Source organism: Giraffa tippelskirchi, chromosome 5, assembly GCF_054371585.1.
Source record: "Giraffa tippelskirchi isolate mGirTip1 chromosome 5, T2T-mGirTip1v1.2.pri, whole genome shotgun sequence".
In the NCBI taxonomy this organism is placed as follows: Eukaryota; Metazoa; Chordata; class Mammalia; order Artiodactyla; family Giraffidae; genus Giraffa; species Giraffa tippelskirchi.
The window spans coordinates 4,278,112-4,304,519 of NC_137279.1; the positions used below are offsets into that span (position 1 = coordinate 4,278,112).

The 26,408-nt window shown below is 44.1% G+C and overlaps 2 protein-coding genes across 41 annotated transcripts in view; both read left to right on the forward strand.

Annotated features, from left to right (window-relative positions):
• DENND1B (DENN domain containing 1B) overlaps window positions 1–26,408 on the forward strand; it is a 363,581-nt gene that overhangs the window by 49,843 nt on the left and 287,330 nt on the right. The window lies entirely within an intron of this gene.
• On the forward strand, window positions 4,649–11,534 carry LOC145507851 (uncharacterized). 2 transcript variants are annotated; one of them, XM_081495291.1, is made up of 3 exons: window positions 4,649–6,471; window positions 6,610–7,328; window positions 7,440–11,534. In XM_081495291.1, exons 1-3 carry the CDS (start codon window positions 5,415–5,417, stop codon window positions 7,599–7,601), a joined length of 1,938 nt encoding a protein of 645 aa, XP_081351417.1. In that variant the 5' UTR covers window positions 4,649–5,414; the 3' UTR covers window positions 7,602–11,534. The 2 variants fall into 2 exon arrangements, with proteins under 2 accessions (XP_081351417.1, XP_081351418.1); XM_081495292.1 differs by having other exon boundaries at window positions 5,801–6,065; window positions 6,161–11,534.

The following is a 26,408-nucleotide window of genomic DNA, read 5'->3' on the forward strand; positions in this document are numbered from 1 at the left end:
AAGAGCAGAATTTCACTACACCGACTGGTCTCAAAGCATGGAGTTATTTCTTGTGTTAAAAATGAACATTTTATGTGCAGCACAAAATATCTGTGTAGTTTAAAGAGCTGGGTTTTGTCAGTGTAAGCAGTGGGGAGCCGCTGAACCTTTTTCTGTGAATGGAGGCGTAATAAGAAAGCTTTAAGAAGCTGAATTCAGGGGCAGAAGTTTGAGAAGAGCCAAGCGGCAGGAAGAGCCAGGAGATCAGGGTTTAGAGCAGGGTGACTGCGGAAGCGGAGGGATGGGCAGGGGGGCTGTGTTTGAAAGCAGGAGCTGACGTGACTCCTGACACGGACGTCGGCGGAATACAGACATCGAGGCAGATTTTGGGATTTTTGAAAACACTTTGGTGCCTGGGCTCTGTTAGTAAAGAGGGGTAGGATTCCATTTTAGATAAGAGTGTAAGGTGTTCGTGTAGTGAAATCTTGGGAAAAAGCAGGCACGAGATACTTTGCTTTATTGCTGCTTGTGAGCAACTCCGTGCAATGCTTAGGTTTTATATGTGGCCTTCTGTGTTGTACTTTTAGTCCAAGGTCTGAAACAGTATTTGAAAGTTGAAGACCGAAAACTTTTGAAAAGGTTGGATAAAACAGTTTCTCTACAGAGGGATAGAGGCAGTGATTCACAGCCCAAGCTGCACGTTAGAATAACCTGGGGCGTTCTAGAAACTCACAGCAGATACCTCGTATGGTCTGGGATGTGGCCGAGAGAGCCTTCTTCAGTAGTTTCTAAATGAGCACAAAGGGTTGAGAACTACTGCATTTATGTGAAGGAAATGACTTGATGACGAATGGGAAATAGAATTTCAGTAACTATTTTGAGGTTTGTTTGTTTTTTTCTTAATAACGATTATATGTGAGGATGACCTGTGGTTTCTTCCTCCATGCCACCAGTTTTTCAGCAAGAGAAAAAAAAAAGGTGTAAATTCTCTTATGAGAGATTTAGTTGCATATTGGGAGGAATTTCCATCCAGCCATTAGGTTTATTGGGCACTTCCTGGGAGATGAGGAGCCGACTGTGCATGCGGGCAGAACACCGACAGGTACATCTGTTCAATGGAGCAAAAGGAGCCTGACCTTCAGGGAGAAGACAGGCATCTGGAGACCCCACTCACCCATGATCTAAATACAGCGCGTGATTGTCTTCATCTGTGATAATGACCACATCTTCTGCACACGCTCATCTGTGATCTCACCTGACAAGATATTCTTGGAAATTTGTGTTTGCTCCTGCAGCCTTCTTAGAAGTTTAATCCAGCCTGGTTGGCCCCAGACTCGGTCACTGTTTTCTACTTGAAATGCTCAGCAAAGTCTTTTAGATATATCCCCAATAACTTGATAATTGTATGTTCCAAGGAGAATGGGTGAAAATTACTCCCAGGCTTAACTATTTGCAAGCAAGTTAGGACCGAGGGCTTCCTGCCCCTTCCACGAAGGCTTTCCTGTTGTCAGTATCAGTGTTGTATTTACCAATCATAAATTGGCCCCAGAGGTTAATGTTATTTGCCCACTATTAGTTCAAGGTCATCTCAGCCACCAACAGGGAAGACTTCAGAACTAAAAAAACATAATTCAGCTAGAAACAGGATGAACTGTCTGTTCGCGTATGTGTCCTCCTTTCATTTCGAGGAAAACCTGAAAATTTCTCTCTTGTGATTGAGAACTGAATATAATGTCCAGGTTATGCACACTGTGCTCATCATTACACTTTTGTTTAGGAAGTTTCTTAACTTTTCCTGTGGACATTTCAAAGGTGTCGCCCCCCGGAGTCCTTAGGCCCCTCTAGCGTGAGGCTACAGATGGCATCACGTTGGTATTTGGACTCGGACGTTGACAGCTCGACAGCCCTCGCTGGGTGCCGTCCAGGCTGTGTGCCCTTGTGAAGTGTCCCTTCCCCTCTAGTCCTCCTGTGAGCCCTCGGAGCCGCCTCTGCACTCGCCTGCCCTGTGACACGCCTGTGCGCGCGATGCCCCTCCGCGTCCTGTCCACGACGCTGCTGCCGATGTTTCTCTACACCTGGGAGTGCTCCCGCTGTGGGGGTGGGGCTGACCGTGATGACCCCTGGACCTCCCCTCGTGATGCTGTCCATCACAGCTCGTTGCATCTTCCGTGTCACCTCACCACCGGGATCTCGGTAGCCCCTGACCGTCTGAGCTAAAGGAGTTCTGCAGAGCTGGAGCTTGGCAGAGTTCTCACCGCCCTCCATCAGGTTAGGGGCATCCAGTGTCTGCTGTGATCTCTCGGGAGAATTTCCCTCTGACTCTTAGGCCCTGTCCTGTGTTCTGTCTCAGGAGAGTTGGTCATCGTGTAAGTTTTATCTTATCTGTCCCCTTTCTGTTTAGTTTACCACAGACCGTCCATACATGTCTGAATCCCAGTCCCAGGGGTTCAATGACAGGTGTCCATTATTAATAATAAGATCTGAGTTCTTAGATGTTTTGTATGATTTATGTTTATATGATTTATAAGATCCAAGATCCAGGATTGTTGTAACTGGCTTTATTATTTTGTGGCCTTTCAGTCTATACTCATTGCAGCGGCCAGGTGACCCTGTCAAGCATGCCAGGACTTGCCGCTCCTCCACGCAAGCTCCTGTGTGCGCGCCTTTCCCGGAGTGCAGGCCTGGCTCCTTTGGGTGACTGCGGAGACCCTCCTGTTCTGCTTGCTTCCTCTCTTTCCAGCCTCATCTGGCCTCCTTGTTTTCATTAACACTGTGTTTCAGAGATTTTTTTTTTTTCATATGAACAAATATAATGTTTCTCAAGGCTTTAGTCTTTTTCAAGGTGATATAACATTTCATAGAATAATAATGCTACAACCATTTCCCAACACTAATGGGCCTATACATAATTTCCAGGACTTCATTAGTCGCAAACAGTGATTCAATATATATAGTTGTGTATATATAGCTGGGGTACAAGAAATATACTGTTTCTTGCATTTCATACTTTTCTTTTGGAGAATTAACGTTTTTCCCCCGATGCTGCTGCAGTCTTTATAAGTTCGTTAGCAAGTGTCCCTATTTGGTAAATATCTCTTTAGACAGTTTTATTTTTGCTTTACCCACATTCCTCTTTGTGCAGTTCTCAAAGGACAAACATACTTTTTCTTTCTTTTTTTTTTCAAAAGCTTCAAATGTATCATTCTACTGTCCTCTGGATTCCATTGCTGTCTTTGGAAAGTCTGCTGTAGGTGTAATTATATATTATGCATACTTTTATTACACGTAAAATAAATATATATTTAGAGATTTAGTTCCCTCTTTTCCTCTACGGTGCTTTTAAATATGGGTGGTCCTTTTGCACCGTGCAGTTTCATTACAGTACCCCAAATATGTCTTTCTTGAGATGTTGTTTTGGTTTGTTGTGATTGCTAATTCTGAGGATTTACATTGTTCACTGCTTTTGGAAAACCCAGTCACTATTTCTTCTAACATTATCTCCATCCTTCCCCTGTTTTATACACCCCAGTCTCTTAGATCTGACTTTTGGAACTTGAAATAGAGTTATATGATCATTCTAGTCTCCATTTTTCTTAACCTTCTTTATATTTCTCATTTCGGGGGATTTCTCTCTACCTCATTTTGTTTAATATCATTTTATGTCTGACTGATCTCACTGTTTTCCCCTTCAGTTGTATATGATCTGTTTATTTCACCTATTGATTTATAATTTCATATTACATATTTGTCATTAATGGCTTCCCAAGAGGCTCAATCCCACTCCAGTACTCTTGCCTGGAAAATCCCATGGATGGACGAGCCTGGTAGGCTACAGTCTGTGGGGTCGCTAAGAGTCGGACACGACTGAGCGACTCCACTTTCACTTTCCCCTTTCATGCACTGGAGAAGGAAATGGCAACCCACTCCAGTGTTCTTGCCTGGAGAATCCTAGGGACGGCGGAGCCTGGTGGGCTGCCGTCCGTGGGATCGCACAGAGTCGGACACAACTGAAGCGACTTAGCAGCAGCAGCAGCAAGAGGCTCAATGGTGAAGAATCCGCCTGCCAGTGCAGGAGACATAAGAAACACAGGTCCGGTCCCTGGGTGGGGAAGACCTCCTGGAGGAGGAAATGGCAGCCCAGTCCAGTATTCTTGTTTGGAAAATCTCACGGACACAGGAGCCTGGCTACAGTCCATGAGGTTGCAGTGAGTCAGACACGACTGAGCATGCACACAGAGACACACAAACAGATATTTTTCAGGCCTTAAAAGTTGTGATTGTTTCCAAAATTTGCCTTTTTTAACTAAAGAAAGAATCTAGTTTGCTCATGTTTTGAATTCTCTTATTAACTCTGTTTTAAAAAATCCTTATTTATGTATGTTGTTTCAGATAATTCTAGTATCTTAAGCCATCTAGGGGGAGGTTTTCTAATTCTGTTGTTCGTTTCCAGGGGCTTTCTTCTTAGGTGGTGCTAGTGGTGCAGAACCTGCCTGCCAATGTAGGAGACATAAGAAATGGAGGTTCAATCCCTGGGTTGGGAAGATCCCCTGGAGGAGGGAATGGCAACCCACTCTAGTATTCTTGCCTTGAGAATCCCACGGGCAGAGGAGCCTCGTGGGCTACAGTCTGTGTGGTCGCAGAGTCGTACACGAGTGACTTAGCACACACACATAGTAAATTCAAATTGCAAACCCATCTTAGGCAGGATGTGGGTTGAGAGTTTCTCCTTTTAGAGTGCAGACATGCTTGCCTCTGTGCTGTGTTCCTGGGGTGCGTGAGGATGCCCTGTTCCTGTGATCACAGACCCTTATCCCCAGACTCTGGCAGCACAGAGATAGTTAAGGAGTTACTGCATGCACAGTAAGTCTCAGTGAATTCATGTAGCTGAGCCTTAAATTAACATTTCTTTTACACTTAGTTTGATTCTAACTTGAAAGTATTTTGAAAAAAACCTGAGATGCATGGTTTTATTTGGTTCTTTAACATCTTGTTTTATAGTTGTATTTTTATTTTAAAATTAATTTTTAAATGTTTTTGTAGTTATGCTTAATAAAACCTCACACAGATTTTCAGTGTCGTGAACGCTGAGTCATTTTAATAGTTATTATGTTTTACTCATTGACCTGGGCTTATCCCCAAATGGCCCAAACTGTGTTGTAGACAGGAATGCTGGCAGTCTGCTGCGTTTCAGACTGTATCTCAGCAATGCTGGCAGTCTGCTGCGTTTCAGACTGTATCTCAGACAGCAATGCTGGCAGTCCACTGTATCTCAGACTGTATCTCAGACAGCAGTGCTGGCAGTCTGCTGCGTTTCAGACTGTATCTCAGACAGCCGTGCTGGTAGTCCGCTGTATCTCAGACAGCAGTGCTGGCAGTCTGCTGCGTTTCAGACTGTGTCTCAGACAGCAGTATCTCAGACTGTGTCTCAGACAGCGATGCTGGCAGTCCGCTGTATCTCAGACTGTGTCTCAGACAGCGATGCTGGCAGTCCGCTGTATCTCAGACTGTGTCTCAGACAGCAGTGCTGGCAGTCCGCTGTATCTCAGACTGTGTCTCAGACAGCGATGCTGGCAGTCCGCTGTATCTCAGACTGTGTCTCAGACAGCAGTGCTGGCAGTCCGCTGTATCTCAGACTGTGTCTCAGACAGCAGTGCTGGCAGTCCGCTGTATCTCAGACTGTGTCTCAGACAGCAGTGCTGGCAGTCCGCTGTATCTCAGACTGTGTCTCAGACAGCGATGCTGGCAGTCCGCTGTATCTCAGACTGTATCTCAGACAGCAGTGCTGGCAGTCCTCTGTATCTCAGACTGTATCTCAGACAGCAGTGCTGGCAGTCCGCTGTATCTCAGACTGTATCTCAGACAGCAGTGCTGGCAGTCCGCTGTATCTCAGACTGTATCTCAGACAGCAGTGCTGGCAGTCATGCTGTATCTCAGACTGTATCTCAGACAGCAGTGCTGGCAGTCATGCTGTATCTCAGACAGCAGTGCTGGCAGTCCGCTGTATCTCAGACAGCAGTGCTGGCAGTCCGCTGTATCTCAGACTGTGTCTCAGACAGCGATGCTGGCAGTCCGCTGTATCTCAGACTGTGTCTCAGACAGCAGTGCTGGCAGTCCGCTGTATCTCAGACTGTGTCTCAGACAGCAGTGCTGGCAGTCCGCTGTATCTCAGACTGTGTCTCAGACAGCAGTGCTGGCAGTCCGCTGTATCTCAGACTGTGTCTCAGACAGCAGTGCTGGCAGTCTGCTGTATCTCAGACAGCAGTGCTGGCAGTCCTCTGTATCTCAGACTGTATCTCAGGCAGCAGTGCTGGCAGTCCGCTGTATCTCAGACTGTATCTCAGGCAGCAGTGCTGGCAGTCCGCTGTATCTCAGACAGCAGTGCTGGCAGTCCGCTGTATCTCAGACTGTATCTCAGGCAGCAGTGCTGGCAGTCCGCTGTATCTCAGACTGTGTCTCAGACAGCAGTGCTGGCAGTCCGCTGTATCTCAGACTGTGTCTCAGACAGCGATGCTGGCAGTCCGCTGTATCTCAGACTGTGTCTCAGACAGCGATGCTGGCAGTCCGCTGTATCTCAGACTGTGTCTCAGACAGCGATGCTGGCAGTCCGCTGTATCTCAGACTGTATCTCAGACAGCAGTGCTGGCAGTCCGCTGTATCTCAGACTGTATCTCAGACAGCAGTGCTGGCAGTCCGCTGTATCTCAGACTGTATCTCAGACAGCAGTGCTGGCAGTCATGCTGTATCTCAGACTGTATCTCAGACAGCAGTGCTGGCAGTCATGCTGTATCTCAGACAGCAGTGCTGGCAGTCCGCTGTATCTCAGACAGCAGTGCTGGCAGTCCGCTGTATCTCAGACTGTGTCTCAGACAGCGATGCTGGCAGTCCGCTGTATCTCAGACTGTGTCTCAGACAGCAGTGCTGGCAGTCCGCTGTATCTCAGACTGTGTCTCAGACAGCAGTGCTGGCAGTCCGCTGTATCTCAGACTGTGTCTCAGACAGCGATGCTGGCAGTCCGCTGTATCTCAGACTGTGTCTCAGACAGCGATGCTGGCAGTCTGCTGTATCTCAGACAGCAGTGCTGGCAGTCCTCTGTATCTCAGACTGTATCTCAGACAGCAGTGCTGGCAGTCCGCTGTATCTCAGACTGTATCTCAGACAGCAGTGCTGGCAGTCCGCTGTATCTCAGACTGTATCTCAGACAGCAGTGCTGGCAGTCCGCTGTATCTCAGACTGTATCTCAGGCAGCAGTGCTGGCAGTCCGCTGTATCTCAGACTGTATCTCAGACAGCAGTGCTGGCAGTCCGCTGTATCTCAGACAGCAGTGCTGGCAGTCCGCTGTATCTCAGACTGTGTCTCAGACAGCGATGCTGGCAGTCCGCTGTATCTCAGACTGTATCTCAGACAGCAGTGCTGGCAGTCCGCTGTATCTCAGACTGTATCTCAGACAGCAATGCTGGCAGTCCGCTGTATCTCAGACAGCAGTGCTGGCAGTCCGCTGTATCTCAGACTGTATCTCAGACAGCAGTGCTGGCAGTCCGCTGTATCTCAGACTGTATCTCAGGCAGCAGTGCTGGCAGTCCGCTGTATCTCAGACTGTATCTCAGGAGAAGCTTTGCACTTAGTTTGCTCTCGTGCTGGAAGTTATTTCTTGGTGTTCTGTGAAAACTAGTTTAAATGTTATCAGTAAAACTGCTTTATGAGGTTCAATTAATTTTACCTTTCTGAGTTTACATGTTAACGCTGTTTCTTAAAAATCTGTTTTTAGTTCAAAGACTTAAGCATAAACATGTGAATATAAACGTCTTCTTTGTGCTTAATCATGTACTTGTCAAAAGAACGTATGAAGAGCAGCCGTCTCAGGACGCCCCTCTGAGGGCTGACCGAAAGCCTGGCCCCTGCCTGCTCTTCTCTTTAAGGGGATTATAATAAAAGCTGTTGCTTTAGGACGTGACAGACATCTTGGCTGACTGAAAGGTATTTCAGATTTCATATGAAAGATCATCTTTCCATAAGCAGTCTATTAACTTCTTCCCCCTGCATTCTAATAAAAAACTTTTGTGTTGTCTCTTAATGATTGGTATCTGAAAAACGTCAAAACATTGATTCTCAGCTGTAAGTTCCTTGTCATAGATTAATCAGGATTGAACATCTGTGGTACAGCATTTCTTTCGTTTTTTTTTTTTTTCTGTTGTTGATTTTTAAAAACTCTCCTGAAGGGCCCTCAGGACAGATGGCCCTCACTGTTGATGGTTCGATTACCATGGTCACCCACAGCTTCAGAGGAGCGCGAAGAAAAGAAATTGCTTTCTTTGTCAAGGTGTTTTCAATTCAATTCTCACCCATTAGCCCTGTTTGGTTAAGTTTGGAATTACTCGTATCAGGTGATTGATGAGGGTTTTCATTTTATTATAATAGGTCTTGTTTAAAAGGACTAGAAGTAGCAAAATGATATATCTAAGCTGCTATGGATTTTATTTTCTTAAGGTTCTTTGAAGTTCCGTTTTCATTACTTTAGCTAGAATTTGCTTTTATATGAGCAGAGAGAGCTTCATTGCTTTGAGTTGTGATGCTAATTTTAGATCATTCTGGGAAGAAACATTCATAAAGGCTAGAATTCTTCATTAAATTGCTTCAATGGTTTGAGTTTCAGAAGCACCAAAATCATTTCATAGTTGTAGCTGTTTAGTTATCCAGATAATTCTTTAGGGTGAAGAGAATCAGAATGGGGTCATTATTATGTTTAGATGTTTCTACACTGTTGCTTATATACATTTTTAAGAGGTTCAGCAAACTGACAAATTTCCAGAATTGTGTGCTTCTGATTTTCAATATGGACATTATGTAAAGCAATAAGTAGAAGTATGATCTCTGCTATTTTTGTAACTGGTTGTGAAATAAGACATCTTGGAGTTATTCACTTTCTTGACATTTTTGTATATGTGAGTCAAACTCAAAGTGAGTAAGTGAAGAGTTATTTTAGTTCTAGAATGAGAAGATACTGATTTGAATGTGTTGGTAATTAATAGTCTATTTTAGATTTCTTCACGTACATTTTTCCAAATATTGTTCAGAGAAAGTCTGTAGAGTTTAGGTCATTATTTTCCAAAAATGTTTAAATATTTAGTGTGCTAAAAATATTTATTTTCCTGTAGATAATAGGGAAAAATTCTAAACTTGCAAATATTCCTTGAACTACTGTCCACTTAGTGAACAATAAAATTAAAGATCCATGAAGTAGAATATATTGGACTTTTTTGTAGTGTGCTTTTATATGCAACAGAGAATTTTAGAAAGGATGTATATTTGAAACAAGGATATCTGGATTCTGGTTTTGGCTTCAGTAGGTACTAGATCCAAACTTGAGACAGTATAACCTCCTAAGTATTCATGGTAAAAAAGAATCTTTAATGTTCTCTCTTAGTCAGAAAGCTCTATGATTCTATCCATATATAATGATGTTTTTTTGAAAATTTCCAAAGGAAAAAAATAACAGAGGCCTTAAATTATTTTTTACCCTCACAGATATTGGCATTTATAAGAAAGCACAGAAAAATAATAATTTCTCATAGACCTGTTAGGTAGTAAGGTAGAAAAAGACGTATATTTTTTTTCAAAGGGTGTCTGTTTATTTCCTTTTGGCTGTGCTGAGTCTTCATTCCTGTTTGCCAGCTTTCTCTAGTTGCAGTGAGCAGGGTCCATCCTTTAGATGGCATGTGCAGGCTTCTCATCGCGGTGGCCTCTCTTGTTGCGGAGCACAGGCTCTAGGACTCACGGGCTTCAGTAGTTCATATTTGTGGTAGATCGGCTTAGTTGCCCCATGGCATGTGGAATCTTCCCGGACCAGGGACTGAACCCATTTCCCCTGCACTGGCAGGCGGATTCCTAACTGTTGGACCACTAGGGAAGTCCCAAGAGTTTTATCTTTAAAAAAAAAATTAATTGAAGTAGGATTGATTTACAGTGCTGTGTTAATTTCTGTCTGCTGTACAGCAAAGCGATTCAGTTATATATATATATATATATTCTTTTCCATTGTGGTTTATCACAGGATATCGAATATAGTTCCCTGTGCTATACAGTTGGGCCTTGTTGTTTATCTGCCTCACGTGTACTCGTTTACATCTGCCAGTCCCAAACTCCCAGGCCATCCATCCCCTGCCCGCCTCCTTCTGGGCAACCACAAGTCTCTTCTCTATGTCTGCGAGTCTGTCTCATGGAACAGTTCATTTGTGTCATATTTTAGACTCTGCATGTTAGTGCTATCATATGGTGTTTGTCTCTGTCTGACTTGTTTTACTTAGTATGATAACCTGTTGTTAGCTGGTAAGTCATGTCCAGGTCTGCAACCCCACGGGTGGTAGCCCACCAGGCTGTTCTGCCCATGGGATTTTCCAGGCAGGAATACTGGAGTGGGTTCCCATTTCCTCCTGCAGGATGGCCCTAGGTCCATCCATGTTGATGGCAGATGGTATTATTTCATTCAAAAAAGATTTATACCTTATTTAGGTATGGACGGTTGTATATGGCATATGGAGATAGAGAAAATGATGGACAGTATGTATTTATGTAGCCATAATTCCTCACCATTGTTCCTTTAAATCATACAGTCCCAATGTCATAAAACACTTAATTTTGGGATAAAATTATTTCCATTGTTGTATAGAACCAGAACTACCATTTTGGTAGTAACTATTCACATTGAAATATTTTAAAAACATCTTAGTAACATTTTTCTTGTCAAAATTACTTTCCGCTGTCACTGATCTGGTTGTTTCTTCCTAGCCCTCTGAAAATACACCCATTGCCAGGTAAAATGTGTATGTAATAAAGAGAATTCTGAATTATTCATTGCCTCATTTAAAAGAATATTTCCACTCGACAGATATGAAGTTCTGTAACATGTGGTTCATAATGCTCCTCGGTGTGAGGGACACACTGTCTGCGCTCTTGGTTCTCAAAGCATGGTCCTCAGATGAGCAGCATCGGCATCACCAGGGAACTTGTTAGAAACGCAGCTCTCAGACCCACCTTCGACTGCCTGACTCAGAAGTTCTGTAACTGGCACCCGGGGGTTGTGTTTTAACAAGCTCTCTAGGCGTTTTTGTTGCACATTGAAGTTTAGGAACTACTTAGCCGGGCTTTTAAGAAGATTCTGGAATTTTAAATGAACATCTATATGTCAACTTTAATTTGTACAAATACCTGACTGTGTAGGCTTTCTTAAGATGTTGCGTGAAGTTAACATTTTTTTCAGCAGTGAGTTTCATTCTACTTTTACTGTTGCTGGTAGTCCTATTGGAGTGTGTAATGTTATGCAGTCTATTATACTGTATTTTTTGGGTGGATTGTTGGAGATTTTTTGTTAATACCTTGTTGGCATGAGTGATATATGTCTACTAGTGCTGTAAATCTGTGTTTTTCTGGGATGCACACCCAGGAAAAGTGGCAGGCTAGTGGTTTTCTGGTCCTCCGGCTTCACCAGGGTCATCTGTGGCCCTAAACAAGGGAATGAATTGCTTTTGAAACACTTCTTTGGGGTATTAAATTGTAGTAACTAATGACTTTGCAAGCTATTTTGACAGATGTAGTAAAAACTCATTTTAGGGGTGTGATGTCAGCAAGATCGTGGAGCAGGAGATCTCAGCCTCCATCCCCTCCCCCCAACAACATATAAATAATTAGACAGCTCTTCACAAACAGAAACAGCACTGAGAGCTCTGGATGCCACTTAAGAACTTGAGGAACACAGTGAAACAGAATTGAGAATAACCACAGTGGGGAAGGAAGAGCAGCTTCATTTTGCGTGTATCATCCCATCCCCAGGCCAGCCTTGCTTGGTACCCAGAAGGAAGTCTGCAGCGAGGAGTTCCCCTCGGAGGGAAGGAGCAGTGGGATGAGTGACCAGATTCCCCAGTCTTTTGGAGCACCATACACAGGTCCTGCTTCCATTTCAGCCACCCAGAGACCGGCAAAAGCTGAGACTTACAGAGACAGCTAGTTTCTCTGGTGGCTCAGATGGTAAAGAGTCTGCCTGCAGTACAAGAGACCTAGATTCGATCTCTGCATCGGCAAGATCCCTGGAGAAGGAAATGCAACCCACTCCAGTATTCTTGCCTGGAAAATCCCATGGATGGAGGAGACTGGTGGGCTACAGTCCACGGATCGCAAAGAGTTGGACACGGCTGAGCAACTTGACTCACAGAGACAGCTAGGAACAAGGAAAGAGGGTTGACCACCTGTAGTTGCCATGTGGCAGGAGCAGCTGCAGTTCCCCATGACCTGCTGCACAGGTGACCCCAGCTGGTTTGGAACCCCTGCAGATTTCACTGGCTTCCACCTCGCGGCTATTTGTGTTTGCTGACACCAGCCACCTGAGTCCCTCCCGTTTTTCCAGCTCCTCTCCTCCCAGCCTCCCCTGCTGGAACCTGGGAACTGCAGAGGCAGCCGGCCCAGGGCTCTGCAGCTATGCAAGGGCAGGACACCAGCCTGACCCCTCAGCTGAACCCCCGCTGCTGTGTGAGTGCCCAGGGCTGGCTCCTCTGGCTGTGCACTTGCATGTCCCGATCTGATGCTGGTCGCCGCCCCCGCTGCTCCGCACGCCCCTGAGGGAAGTCCACCATGGTGGCAGAGCACACTGACAGGGCCCCCTGGGGTTGCCGTGGACCTGGGTCAGGGGGCTCCCCTGTCCTGTGTCCCCCCTGACCCCCTGGGCTGACTGCAGCTGGCCCCTGCAGCCCTAAACCTGTGTGGGAGGTGGGATCCTCTTTACTAGCCTTCATCACCCTCTGTCCATGACATAGACCAGTAGCTGAGAACACCCATGGCACCGGCCACCACTGCTGCTCGGCCTGGGTTTCTAGCCCCTGGACCTGGAGGCAGGGTTGAGGACGCTCACAGCCCTTGGCAGCCTCGGTGGGTCCCCTGTGATTGTAGGTGCCATGGACCCCAGCGGCCTGAGCCGATGAGCCACCCCATGTCCTGCAGCACTGGGCGCAGACTCCCAGTGCACCTCAGCGCGCCTCCACCTGTGGGTGAGGGTTTCCCTTACGGAGGTCGGTCTGTGACGTCTGCAAGTTATGGCTGCTGCTTCAGTGTCCGGACTCCAGCGCTGGGCTACAGGGGTCAGGAGGAATCAGGGAGGCATGACTCACGAGAGGAGCACAGTGAGCCTCCAGCAGCTGACCGCCGAGAGATGGCATTCCAGGGGATCGCCTGACAAAGAACTCAGAATGATTGTCCTGACAACACTTAGATAGCTATAAGAGAACACGGGAAGACAATTCAGTTATATCAGGAAAACAGCACAAGAACACAATGAAGTACAACCGCGATGGAAAAGAAAAACTAAACAAATGGAGGAGCTGAAGAACACAGTGACTGACCTGAAGAGTTTCATAGAGAGCTTTGGCAGTAGATCAGACCAAGCAGAGGAATCTGTGAGCCTGAAGACAGATCATTTGAAATGAACCACTTAGAGGAGCAAAAAGGAAGTTAATAAAGAATGATGGACACCTGTGGGTCTTATGAGAAATCATTAAGGCAACCCTTCCTGTGCCACTGGAGTCCAGCAGGAGAAGAGAGAGAATGGCTAAGAACTTTCCTAACCTGGGGGAGATTTGGGCATCCACTTCTTGAGGTTAATAGGTCACCCAAACATTTCAATCCGAGATGGTCTTCTCTAAGACACGTTGTAATAAAATGGTCTGAAATCAAAGTCAAAGAGTTTTAAAAACAGCAAGAAAAGAATATTTTTCTCATGAAAGTACTATTAGGGTTTTCAGCAGAGACCTTGTAGGCTAGGAGAGGATGAAATAACATATTCAAAGTGCTGAAAGAGACCACCAGCCAAGAATGCGGTTGACCCTTGAACAACTACCCTTGGACAAGTTAGAGGGACTGACCTCCCCCCACCATGCGGAAGCAAATTTGCATATAACTCTGCAGTTGGCGCTCCGAACCTGCAGTTCTACAGATTGTGTTATTCTAGTATGTATTTATTGAAAAAATCCACGTTTTAAGTGGATCTGCACAGTGCAAACCTGTCTTGTTCAAGGGTCAGCTATACCCAGAAAAGTTGTCCTTCAGAAATAAGTGAGATAAAGACTTTGCCAAGCAAATAAAAGCTGAGGTGGTTCATCAGCACTCTGCCTGCCTTACAAGAAATGTTGAAAGGACTTCTTCAGCCTGAAATGAAGGGATGCTAACTGTGAAAACATATGGAAAGAAACAACACGCTGGTAAAGGCAAATAAATATACAGTCAAATTCAGAATGCCCTGATGCTCTAATATGGTGTCGTGTTACGTGCTTAACTCTAGTATAAAGGGTGAAGAACAAAAGTGTTACAAATAGCTATAGCAACAATAATGTTTAGATACACAGTATAAAAATGTAAAGTGTGACATCAAAGATAAAATGTGTGTGGGAGGAATAGACGAGCAGAGTTTTTATATCTGATCAAAGTTGTGATGAGTTCAAAATAACTGCTGTATCTCTAGGATTTTCCAAGTAAACCTCAGAGTAACCACAAAACAAAAACCTGTAGTAGATACACACAAGATAAAGAAACGGAATCACAGTATACCACTATGGAAAATGATGAATTTGCAAAGGAAGACAGCACGAGAGGAACTACAAAACAGAAAACAGTGAGCCAGTATTTGCTTGATTATTTAGGTCTTCTGATGTAGGATGCATGTATACTTAGGGCTTTCATAATCTCTTGATGAATTGACCTTCTTGTTATATAATGACCTTGTCCTGTTACAGTTTTTGACTTAGTCTGTTTTGACCAATATATATGTGTGTGTACACCCTCCCCCCCCCCACAGACCCCTATGCTCTCTTTTGGTTTTCATTTGTTTGCATGGAATATCTTTTTCCATTGGTTCATTTTGAGCCTACGTATGTTTTTTGAGTTGAAGTGAGTATCATGTAGGCAGCATGTAGTTGGGTCTTGTTTTCTTACCTGTTCAGTCACTATATGCCTTTTCGTTGGATAATTTAATCTATTGGCAAATTTAGTCTGTTTACATTTAACGTAGACGGCATACAGTGACTGAATAGATAAGAAAATAAGACCCAACTATATGCTGCCTACAAGATACTTTTATTAAGTCAAATGGACTTAACAGACATATAACATTCTAACAGCAGCAGAATATACATTTTTCTCAAGTATACCTGGAACATTCTCCAGAATAGACCGTATGTTAGGTCATAATATAAGTCTCAGCAAATTTTAAAGATTGAAACTACCTTTACCAACCACAGTGCTTTGAAACTATGAATCAGTAACAACAGGAAAAGTGGAAAATTCACAAATATGTAGAAATTAAACAACACACTCCTGAACAACCAGTGGGCCAGACATGAGATCAAAAGAGAAATTAAAAAATATTGAAACAGTTGAAAATGGAAATAAGAAAACTGATGGGATGCAGCAAAAGCGATGCTAAGAGGACAGTTTATGGCAATAAATGCCTACATTAAGAAAAAAGAAAGATCTCAAACAACCTGACTTTATACTTAACGGAACTAGAAGAAGAACAAACCAAGGCCCAAATCACTTGCGCTCCCAGATCACCGCGGACAGTGACTGCAGCCACGAAATCAGAAGATGACTGTTTCTTGTCAGGAAAGTGATGACAAACCTAGACAGTGTGTCAAAAAGCAGAGACAATACTCTGCTGACAAAGGTCCGTATACTCAAGGCTATGATCTTTCCAGTGGTCATGTACAGTTGTGAGAGCTGGACCATAAAGAGTGCAGAATGCCAAAGAATTGATACCTTAGAACTGTGGTGCTGGAAATGATTTCTGAAAGTCCCTTGGACAGCACGGAGATCAAACCAGTCAATCTTCAGGGAGACCAACCCTGAATATTCTCTGGAAGGACTGATGCTGAAGCTGAAGCTCCAGTATTTTGGTCATTGGATGCGAACAGATAACTCATTGGAAAAGTCCCTGATTCTGGGAAGGACTGAGGGCAGAAGGAGAAGAGGGTGTCAGGGGATGCCATGGCTGGACAGCATCACCAATCCAGTGAGAGTGAACTTGGGCATATGGTGAGGGACAGGGAATCTTGGTGTGCTGCTGTCCAGGGGGTTATAAAGAGTTGAACACGACTGGGCGACTGAACAACAAAAGCCTAAAGTTAGCAGAAGGAGATGGCAAAGATCAGAGCAGAAATATATGAAATAGAGAATAAAAAAAACAGTAGAAAAGATAAAACATAGTAATCTTATCTTTTGGAAAGATAAAATTAAAATCATAAAGAAATAGAAAATCTGAGCAGACCAATAATAGGTAAGGAGGTTGAATTAGTAATCAAAAACCTCCCAACAAAGAAAACCTAAGACCAGATGACCTCATGGGTGAATTCTGCTGAACATTTGAAGGATAAACTAGTGCCAGATTTTATTACATTGTCCCCAAAAATTGGAGAGCAGGGAACACTCACAAACTAATTTTTATAAGACCAGTATTACCTTGATACTAAAGCCAGATGAGAATACTAAATAAAAGAAACCTACAAGCCAGTATCGCTGATGAATGCAGGTGTAGATGAAACTGGACTTTAATCTTTCAGAAGTCACAAAAGTTAACTTGAAATGGATTAAAGCCTTAAACATAAAATGTGAAATTATATACTACTATAACATTGACTTGAAGTTTGAAACAAAAAATTCAATAAAGTCTTCCAGTTTTCTCCAAAAAAAATCCTAGAAGAAAACGTAAATGATAAGTTCATTGCTGTCAGTCTTGGCAATAATTTTTTTGGATATGACACCAAAAGCACCAGCAACAAAAGCAAAAAGCAAGTAGGACTATATCAAACGAAAAGGCTCTGCACAGCAGATAAGCAAGAAGTTGAGAAGGTGGCCTATGGAATGGAATAAAATGTTTGCAAACCACATACCTAAGGACTTAATACCCCAAATATTAGCAAGTCATTCAATAGCAACAAACCAAATAATTGAGTTAAAAAATGGGCAGAGGACTTGAGCAGACATTTTTCCAAAGGAAAGATAACAGTAGCCAACAAGTACATGAAAAGGTTCTCGACATCGTAATTATCATGGAAATGCAAATTGAAACCTTAATGAGATATTATCTCACACCTGTTAAAATGGCTGTTACAAAGACAAGAGAGGACAAATGCTGGCAAGGATGTAAAGGAAAGGAAACCCTGATTCACTGCTGGTTGGAATGTAGAGATGTAGCCACTGTGGAGAACAGTTCGGAGGTTCCTCAGAAATTAAAACTAGAACATCCAGCAATCCCACTTCTGGGTATTTATCCAGTGAAGATGAACTCACTGTCCTGCAGAGATACCTGCCCCTCATGCTCATCGCGGTATTATTCTCAATAGTCAAGGTATGGAAACACGGACCTCCTCTGGTGGCCCCTGGTGAAGACTCCGCCTGCCCGTGCAGGACACATGGTCTGGGAAGATCCCACAGGCGGCCGGGCCGCTAAGCCCACGTACCACAGCTGCTGAGCCCTTGTGCCCTTGAGCCCGAGCTCTGCAGCCGGAGAAGCCACTGCAACGAGAAGCCCGCTCCCCGCAAGTAGAGAGGAGCCCCTGCTCGCCACAACCGGAGAAAGCCTGAGTGCTTCGACGCAGGCACGGCGCAGCCAGACATAAGGAAATAAGATTAGAAAAGATACAGAAACAGCCTAAATGTCCATCCTTGGTTAAAGGGAATGTGGTGTAGTACGTGTCCAATGGAGGAGTATTCTGCCCTGGAAAGATGGAAGGCCGCCTTGCCATTTCCAACAGCATAGGTGAACCTTGAGGACATTTTACTCCGTGCAATAAGTTAGAGGAAGACAGGTAGTGTTATGAGCTCACTCATCTGTGAAGTCTGAAACACTGGGCCTGAAGAGCCCGAGGGAGACACAGCTCCTGAGCCCTTGTGCCCGCAGCCCAAGCTCTGCGGCAGGAGAAGCTGCTGCAAAGAGCCCGAGTGGGTGTCGGGCTGGGCAGTGGCGGGAGATGTTGGCCCAAGGGCAGAGCTTTCAGGTACGAGATGAGTAAGTTCCAGGGGGCTGATGTACAGCATGGTGACAGTAGCTCACAAACACTAGTTTAGGTCTTTGAAAGTTGCTATGAGGGTAGAGCATTTACGTTCCTGCCATGACAACGGTAACAAAAACAGCACATGAGTGACTCTGAGGTAAAGGATCTGTCAATTGACGCTTATTGTGGTAAAGAGTTCACAGTAGATATGTTTCTATAATCATCTCATTGTACACCTTAAGCTGACAGTGTTGTAGGTCAATTATATTTCAGCAAAGCTGGGAGAATTTTAGTTTTAACCATAGTTATCTAATTCCATGTTTTCTGTCCCTCCCCCCCCCCCCACAATAGTATATGTGAAGAAAGGATACTAGATTGGCTAAAAGATTTGTTTGGGATTTCCATAACATGTTATGGAAAAATCTGAATGAACTTTTCGGCCAACCCAGTATATGGTACACTTGGATAAACAGGTAAGGCTGTTCTTTCAGATAATCCCAGAGGGACGGGGGAGGAGTAGAAGGCAGGAGAGGAGGGAAATTGATTCTTTTATTTTTCAATACCTCCTGCCTCTGATCACAGACAGAAAGGGTTGTTATTTATAGGTACGAGGCCAGGACTTAAGCTGCCTAATTTCATAATTAATGTTCCCATTCATTTATTTTATTTTTCACTCCTATAGTCTTCAGATGTATGCAGTAGATTTTCTACTGCGAATGCACTTTTTTTTTTTTTACAGAATATGCAAATATATTTTAAAATTGCCCAAGTAATTACAGGAACATAATCTTCTTGTGAGAAATGACACAGGAATTTTTTAAGTGAAATAACCCTTGGGAAAGATTAGTTTACAGTCTGTCTGGATTCACATTAAAAAAAAAAAATTCATTGTGTTAAGGCAGGAGCAAGAAGGCATGAGAAGAAGGTGGGTGGCTTTCTAGGGACAGTCCCTTCCCTGGTTTCTTCACAGTCGGTGCAAGGCCAAGGCCAGGGCTCACCCATGTGGATTATCGAAGAGCTCTGGCTGATCTTGCACCCTGAATCAACTGCTATGATATATCCACCCAGGAGGCAAATGCTGAGCCAAGAACCCCAACATTTTGGTTTCCTGATCAGCCTCACTGACACGCAGGCCTGCTTGCTGTTTGGCTTTCTGAAATACTGGCGAGCATCTGTTGACCCCCGCCCAGGACTACCATTGTGGATCCCCAGGGACTTACGAACTTGGGGAACTGTTTAAGCGGACAGGTAACATGCCTTTGATGTGAGTTTAACACCAGCATGTGCCTGAGGGTATCAGGCTCCAGAATCACATACCACGTGAAGACTCCTTCAGAGCCTGGAGGAGCTGGCGAGGGAGGCCCTTCCAACGGCTCCCCCATGGGGAAGGACTCATATCCCTGCAGCTGGCCCTTGCTATCTCCTTGGGTCACGCTTTTTACCGGCCCTAGTTATAGCACCTTCGAACCAGGGGTTGAACCTGGACCCCCTGCATTGGGAGCTCAGAGTCTCAGCCACTGGACCACCAGGGAAGTCCCCCTCAGCCTTTCCTGACCTCAGTCCATGGACTGATTTGGGGGAGTGGGGAGGCAAGATTTAAGCACTTTGGCATGCAAGCTTTCTCCCCAAAAGGAAAAGGTTTAAGTTTCATTTCTACCCATCCACACCAGTACCACTGGTGAAGAATGGAAGTTACTGGACTGGTGCTGAGAGGAGCCTCCAGGGAGGAAGGTCAACAGAACCACAGCCCAGGCGCTGCCCTGCCTTGTGAGGCCATCTGAGCGCACCCTCCACCCACTGCACGGCCACCCTGCCAGGCCCCAGAGTGAGGAATGAGGGCCTGGCGGGGGATGGAATTCAGGCACGCCCTGGTTCTGGACCACGTTGCCCCAGGGAGTCCCCCCCCCCCCCCCCCCGTGACTGTCTCATTTCCTCTTCTGAGCCAATCATTAACCCTACCGGGCGCCCCCCACCCCCACCCCCGCCTCCTCCCACATGAGAAGCCACAGGAACAAGTGACTGGTCGAGGCTGGAAATGTCCAGGCCGCTTCCCTAGAGGGGCCAAGTCCCCAGTCACACCTGCCAGGGTCGGCGGGCAAGGCCCAGCCTCTCCCTCTGACTTCCACACGGTCTGGCTGAGCAGGTCAGATGGAAGAGACCTGGATGTGAATGAAGCCCCTTGGCTTTCAGGCAGTGCTACCCAGGGCAGCTGAGTGCCGTGGGCTTAAGGCTGGGGGGCGGGAAGAGCAGCTTCCAGGCACCCACCCACCCAGAGAGCTTCAGTTCCACACGCTCTTCAGCTGCAGGGCAGAGGAATGGGGGCCCCAGCCCCGCCTGGACAGAGGCCCTCAGCCTTTTAAGGGAGGGAGGTCTGACACAGTCATGATTCCCCGGCTTAACTTCCTAGCCTCCAATTAAGCCAGTAACTCTGAACACCTGGCTCAAGCCCCGCCCACTCCTGGGCAACCTGGGGCCAGGACCAGCCCAGAGACCCTCCGACGGGGCTTGGGAGCTCATGGGTGGAGGAGGCCGAGCATCCTGGTCAGGAATCCCCCCTCTGGCGGCCACCGGGCTGTCCCCAGTCCCAGGGGGATCGCCAGCCTTGTTCCGAGCCCCTTCTCCCGTGACAGTGGGGACGGGAGGCGAATGCACTTTTAAAATGCATTTAGCATGACTTGGTATAACATTTAGTGCTCATGAAAAATAAAACCACTTCCCTTTTTCTTTATTAGCTTTTGATCAGCAATTCTCATCTTAACCACTCTTTTGTTCGGGTTCTCTTTACATCACACACGCCTTGGGAGTCTCAGCTCTGAGTGTATCTGCCAGTTTATCTCTGGCACCTTGGCCCTTGGATGGTGAGGGGGAAATACTACGTTGTTGCCCTTACACACTAGGCTGGACACCCAGCAAACCGTGTACGCAGCAGTGCCTGGAGCAGTTACTTCACACCTCCTCCTGAAGGCTCCAACAACTTCCCCTCTTCGCGGAGAGCTTCGTTCCTGCTACCCACACAAAATAATCAGCAATTTTTTATGCAATAACTCATAACTTTGTACCCCGGATTCTAAAATCTCCATGGACTCAGATCTCCTCTCCTCTTCGCCTTTCCCTCACAGTGGAAGACGTTCTCAGCTTCTGTCCAAGCCTGTCTTGGTCAGGATTCCCTCTTGCTGCCTCTTCAGGGACCTTTTGTCTTTCCTGAGCCTCTGCTGGTTTCCCAATGATCCCCACGCTCACTTAAGCGTGTTCAGGTCTGCGCCAGGGTAAAGGAAGCATCTACGGACCAGCCTGTCTGGCTTCATCTCTGCCCTCCTATCTTCGCTTTCTTCTCCCCCGTACAGTCCCTTCGTTAAGCTGCCTGCATACACGGTGCCTCCCTTTCCTCGTGTTCCGTAATCTTCTTGGTCTGCCTTCTCCTTCTCGTCCTGCCATCAGAGTTCATTTTACTGTGTGGCTTGTTTTTTAGCCATCGTCTTGCTCAGTGTTCTGCCACGTTTATGTGAGCAGTTTTTGGATATGCTCTCTTCCCTTGACTTTCATAAACACACACTGTTAGTGTTCTCCATACGCTGGTGGTGGTCCTCCCCCCTTGGTTTAGTCACTTTCTCTGATGCTTTGGTGGTTTAGTCACTCAGTCGTGTCCGACTCCTGTGACCCCGTAGACTGTAGCCCGCCGGGCTCCTCTGTCCATGGAATTCTCCAGGCAAGAACACTGGAGTGGGTTGCTGTTTCCTCCTCCGGGGGATCTTCCTTACCCAGGGATTGAACCCGTGCCTCCTGCATCTCATACACTGCAGGCGGATTCTTTACCACTGAGCCATCAGGGAATCCCAGATGCCCTCCTTTTCAATATGTTGTAGAGACCAGTTTTGTTTAGTTCACCATTTTATCTCCATAGGTGGAGACTTTTCTGTAATGATTCCTGCTTATTTGTATTCAAGAGACATCACCATTCTTTTGCTAGGAACATTTTTTGAAGTGATCAAACCAGTGGATTTTCAAGTTCCAGCATGCCTGCCGGATACCTTGTTGGCCCAAAAACCTAGACAGCTCTGTGACGTCTTCCCCATGTATGCTGTAGGGCCTTGGAGGGCAGCGGTTTCTCCTGTTTCTTTCGCATTGCATAGATCTTTGAGTAAAGTAAATCAAACTTAAGTTAAACGGGACAGAGAAATGTATTGATTATGAAATTATTTAAAGTAGCTACTCCTTAGATTTCAACTGAAGACGGTCTAGTCTCTGACATCAACTATCCTTATAATTGAGACACACTTCTCATTGTTTTGGCTTCAGTTTCCTCATTTGTAAAGTTATGATTTTACAGTGTAGATGAATAAACACTGAAGGTATAATCAAGCAAAACACTAATATACATTTTGCCTATTCCAAAGTATGGAGTTTCTGAACCATGGTTTATAAATGCACAGTTTTAAAATATTCATCTATGAATTCCCCAGAATTAAGTAAATGTTACTCATTTCTACAAATTAACATTCCTCCTGCATTAAAAAAAATAGTGTATTCAAATCACAATATTTTAAGTTATTTTAATTTTGGTTTTTAGTTTCAGGCCAGAAAATATGAAAGCTCTGGTTGTAAAGGAAAATTTTACTACATTTTTCTCACTTTACATTAGAAAAAGCCTCAGTCTTCAGAAGTTTGGAATGCTTGCAGTGGTGATGCACAAATAATACAGTAAACACTCTTGTTCCAAATTTACCAATTTAATAAAAATTTGTATGTTTTTCTTACTACACTGTAACATTCTTTTATTAAAATAAGAGATGAATTATATTTGTGTAAAAACCAAGTTATGTGTTCTTCCATTGCTGTTTACTTGGCTTCCGGATTGTTGGTGGCACAGTTTCTCTTTAAATTAAGTTGCAGAGTCTCCTCTGAGTTGCAGGCGGACCCTGGAAAAAAGACAGACACAGAGTGTCCCAGGCATCACGGGCAGCGGTGGACCTGCCAGCAGTTCCCATCTTCTCACCCATAAAATCAGCATAAAAGGGACCTAACTTTGCCAGATCAGATCTGGTATCTGGAAAGTAGTCCTCAGGGAACAGAAAATTTCAGTCTCTGAGCATCTATTTGGAAATTGGGTTATTGCTGTTTTCAGAGTGCCTCTGTTTCTTTCCCTGCAGTACTTGTGAGACGTCGCTGCTAAGATGCGTCAAGTGCAGTGTAACCTGACCACATGGGCAGTAACTAAGTGAACCCACTCCAGACACGCAGGCACGCGATTGGAGTGCATTTTTGGGCGCTGAAGTGTAATGCTCCTTGAATGAAGAGAAAAGAAATAGGCTATTTCCCACGACGTGACTAAACTGATGGATACTTTTTTCACGTATTCGCTTGTTTGTCTTCTGTGAAAGAACAGACGGGACAGAATAAAGCCACGTAGTGAGTCAGGGATGAAGAAAAGTGACAGACTGAAGCATAATTAGGTAAAAGTCGCAGATAACAGGGTGGGCAGTCAGGGCTGATCAACAAGATGAAAGTCCTGGTTTGAAGATTTAAGTGCAAGGAATCTGTCAAATGGGGGTGGTGGTTGTGTAGTCGCTAAGTTGTGTCCGACTCTTTGCAGCCCCATGGCTGCAGCACCCCAGGCTCCTCTGTCCTCCGCTGTCTCCCAGAGTTTGCGCAAATGCTTGTCCTCTGAGTCGGTGACGCCATCCAACTATCTCATCCTCTGCCGCCCCTCTCCTCCTGCCTTCAATCTTCCCCAGCATCAGGGTCTTTTCCAATAAGTCGGTTCTTTGCATCATGTGGCCAAAGTATTGGAGTTTCAGCTTCAGCATCAGTCCTTCCAATGAACATTCAGGACTGATTTCCTTTAGGATGGACTAGTTGGATCTCCTTGCAGTCCAAGGGACTCTCCAAGAGTCTTCTCCAACACCACAGTTCAAAAGCATCAATTCTTCAGCACTCAGCTTTGTTTATAGTCCAACTCTCACATCCATACATGACTACTGGAAAAACTGTAGCTTTGACTAGACGGACCTTTGTCCGCAAAGTATTGTCTCTGCTTTTTAATATGCTGTCTAGATTGGTCATAGCTTTTCTTTCAAGAAGCAAGAGTCTTTTAATTTCATGGCTGCAGTCACCATCTGCAGTGATTTTGGAACCCGGGAAAAGAGAGTCTGTCACTGTTTCCATTGTTTCCCCATCTATTTGACATGAAGTTATGAGACCAGATGCCATGATCTTAGTTTTCTGAATGTTGAGTTTTAAGCTAACTTTTCCACTCTCCTCTTTCACTTTCATCAAGAGGCTCTTTAGTTCCCCTTCACTTTCTGCCGTAAGGGTGGTGTCATCTGCATATCTGAGGTTATTGATATTCCTCCCGACAATCTTGATTCCAGCTTGTGCTTCATTTCCCCTCTTATTTGCCATGAAATGATGGGACTGGATGCCATGATCTTAGTTTTTTGGATGTTGAGTTTTAAGTAAGGTTTTCCACTCTCCTCTTTCACCCTCATCAAATGGTAACTAGAAATAGAAGGGATATTGAAAATACTCATATTGAAACTCTCTAACTCTGTTATTTATAAGAAGGGGCTATTCTACACTTCTACATGATGACTTTTTAATAGGGCTGTCAGTTATTGTGTTAATTTATCAAGATAATAACTTTTGTTTAATATTTCATGAAGAATCCATCATACACTTTTTTATGAGATTCAAATCCTAATAGCTACCGTTTTGATAAAACTGCCACATAAACACACACACACACGTACATACACTGGCACATATAAATGTTTTCCAGAATAATTTCCACAGGGCATTAACATCTAAGTATTTTTAGGTGATCTATACATGTCATGGGCTTCCCAGATGGTGCTAGTAGTAAAGAACTTGCCTGCCAAAGCAGGAAATGTAAGAGATGCTGCTTTGATCCCTCTGTAGGCAAGATCCCCTGGAGAAGAGAAAGGCAACCAACTCCAGTATTATTGCTTGGAGAATTTCATGGACTGAGGAGCCTGGCAAGCTACAGCCAGCCTCTGCAAGCCTGGTTGCAAAGAGTCAGACACAACTGAGCAACTGACACTAACATGTCATAATCATTTTAAAAAGTATACATTTTGTTTTATATGAAGGCATAATCATTTTATATTAGCTCCATAAATTTGTAATGCATCATTCTTATATAAGATTTTTAAGTGATTTTTATGTTAACCTATGTAGTAATTTTTTATTCCTTAATAAATAAAAAGGTTAATTGTAGAAAGCATGCTTTTTTTAAGTTCAAATTTTTGAAAAAAATTGTTTTGATCTTAATAAGTAACACAGCAAGAGAAGCCAGCTCATGCTGAAAATGTTGCCAGGTAACTATTGAGTTTTGGAATTACAAACTGAAAATTATGCATCAGTGGACTGTATCTTTTAAAAAGCAATATAGTACAGTGAAAATAATGGGATTGAACTGTAACTTTTCATTGACTGGGTACCCTGAGTGATATCTTTGATCCAGCAAGCCTTTTACCTGGAGTGGAATTCAAATCCTGTGTATCAGTGGTGGTTGCTACTTACATTGGGTTTTCAAAGGCTTTTTCAGAAGTAGTATTATCCATTGTACAGTATCCTTTTAAGACACATTTGCAATATTCAGAAGTGTGTTTTTGACGGAATTAAAAATATGTAGCCAAAATATTTATTAATTATAATTAAAGTGACTTCTTTTTATTATGCTAAGTAGAAGAGAAATATTGTGAAGAAATAATGAAAATGAAAAACCAGGGGAATATTTATAAAACATTGATTTTTATATATGAATAACTGGATATAATAGAAAAATATCTCTAAAATGTCCCAAAATGTCAATTGTATTTTAAATAAGCTTGATGACTTATTCCTACCAACTTATCTATTATTTTAAAAACTGAGTTGTAGAGTTGCAAATACGGGATTTCAAAAGTGAAACTTGGTATAAAGCAAACATTAGTACAATGTTGATACATTTTTATTGAGATTTTGTTTTATTTATTTTACTTTATTTTTCATTTTTTAAAAAATTGAATTATAGTTGATATACTGGAGAAGGAGCCTGGAGAGCTATAGTCCATGGTGTTGCAAAGAGTTGGATGCAACTGAGCAATTAACACATATACATATATAGTTGATAATACAGTAAATTTAAGTTATAGGTGTTCAGCATAGTGAGTCATGATTTTTAAAGGTTACATTCCATTTATAGTTACTAGAAAACAAGTGGCTATATTCCCCATGTTGTATGGTATATCCTTGTAGCTTATTTATTTTGGATATAATAGTTTGTATCTCTTAATACCACACCTCTATCTTGCCCCTCCACTTTGCCTTTCCCACTGGTAACCACTCATTTGTTCTGTACATCTGTGAGTCTGTTTCTTTTTTATTACATTCATTAGTTTCATTTTT

What these genes read in the sequence shown, in the direction of transcription:
- LOC145507851 (XM_081495291.1), top strand. Translation starts at nt 5,415, where the DNA reads ATGCTGGCAGTCCGCTGTATCTCAGACTGTGTCTCAGACAGCGATGCT. An exon ending in AGTCCGCTGTATCTCAGACT is followed by an intron (nt 6,472 to 6,609) that starts GTGTCTCAGACA and finishes ACTGTATCTCAG; the next exon opens with ACAGCAGTGCTGGCAGTCCG. An exon ending in AGTCCGCTGTATCTCAGACT is followed by an intron (nt 7,329 to 7,439) that starts GTGTCTCAGACA and finishes CAATGCTGGCAG; the next exon opens with TCCGCTGTATCTCAGACAGC.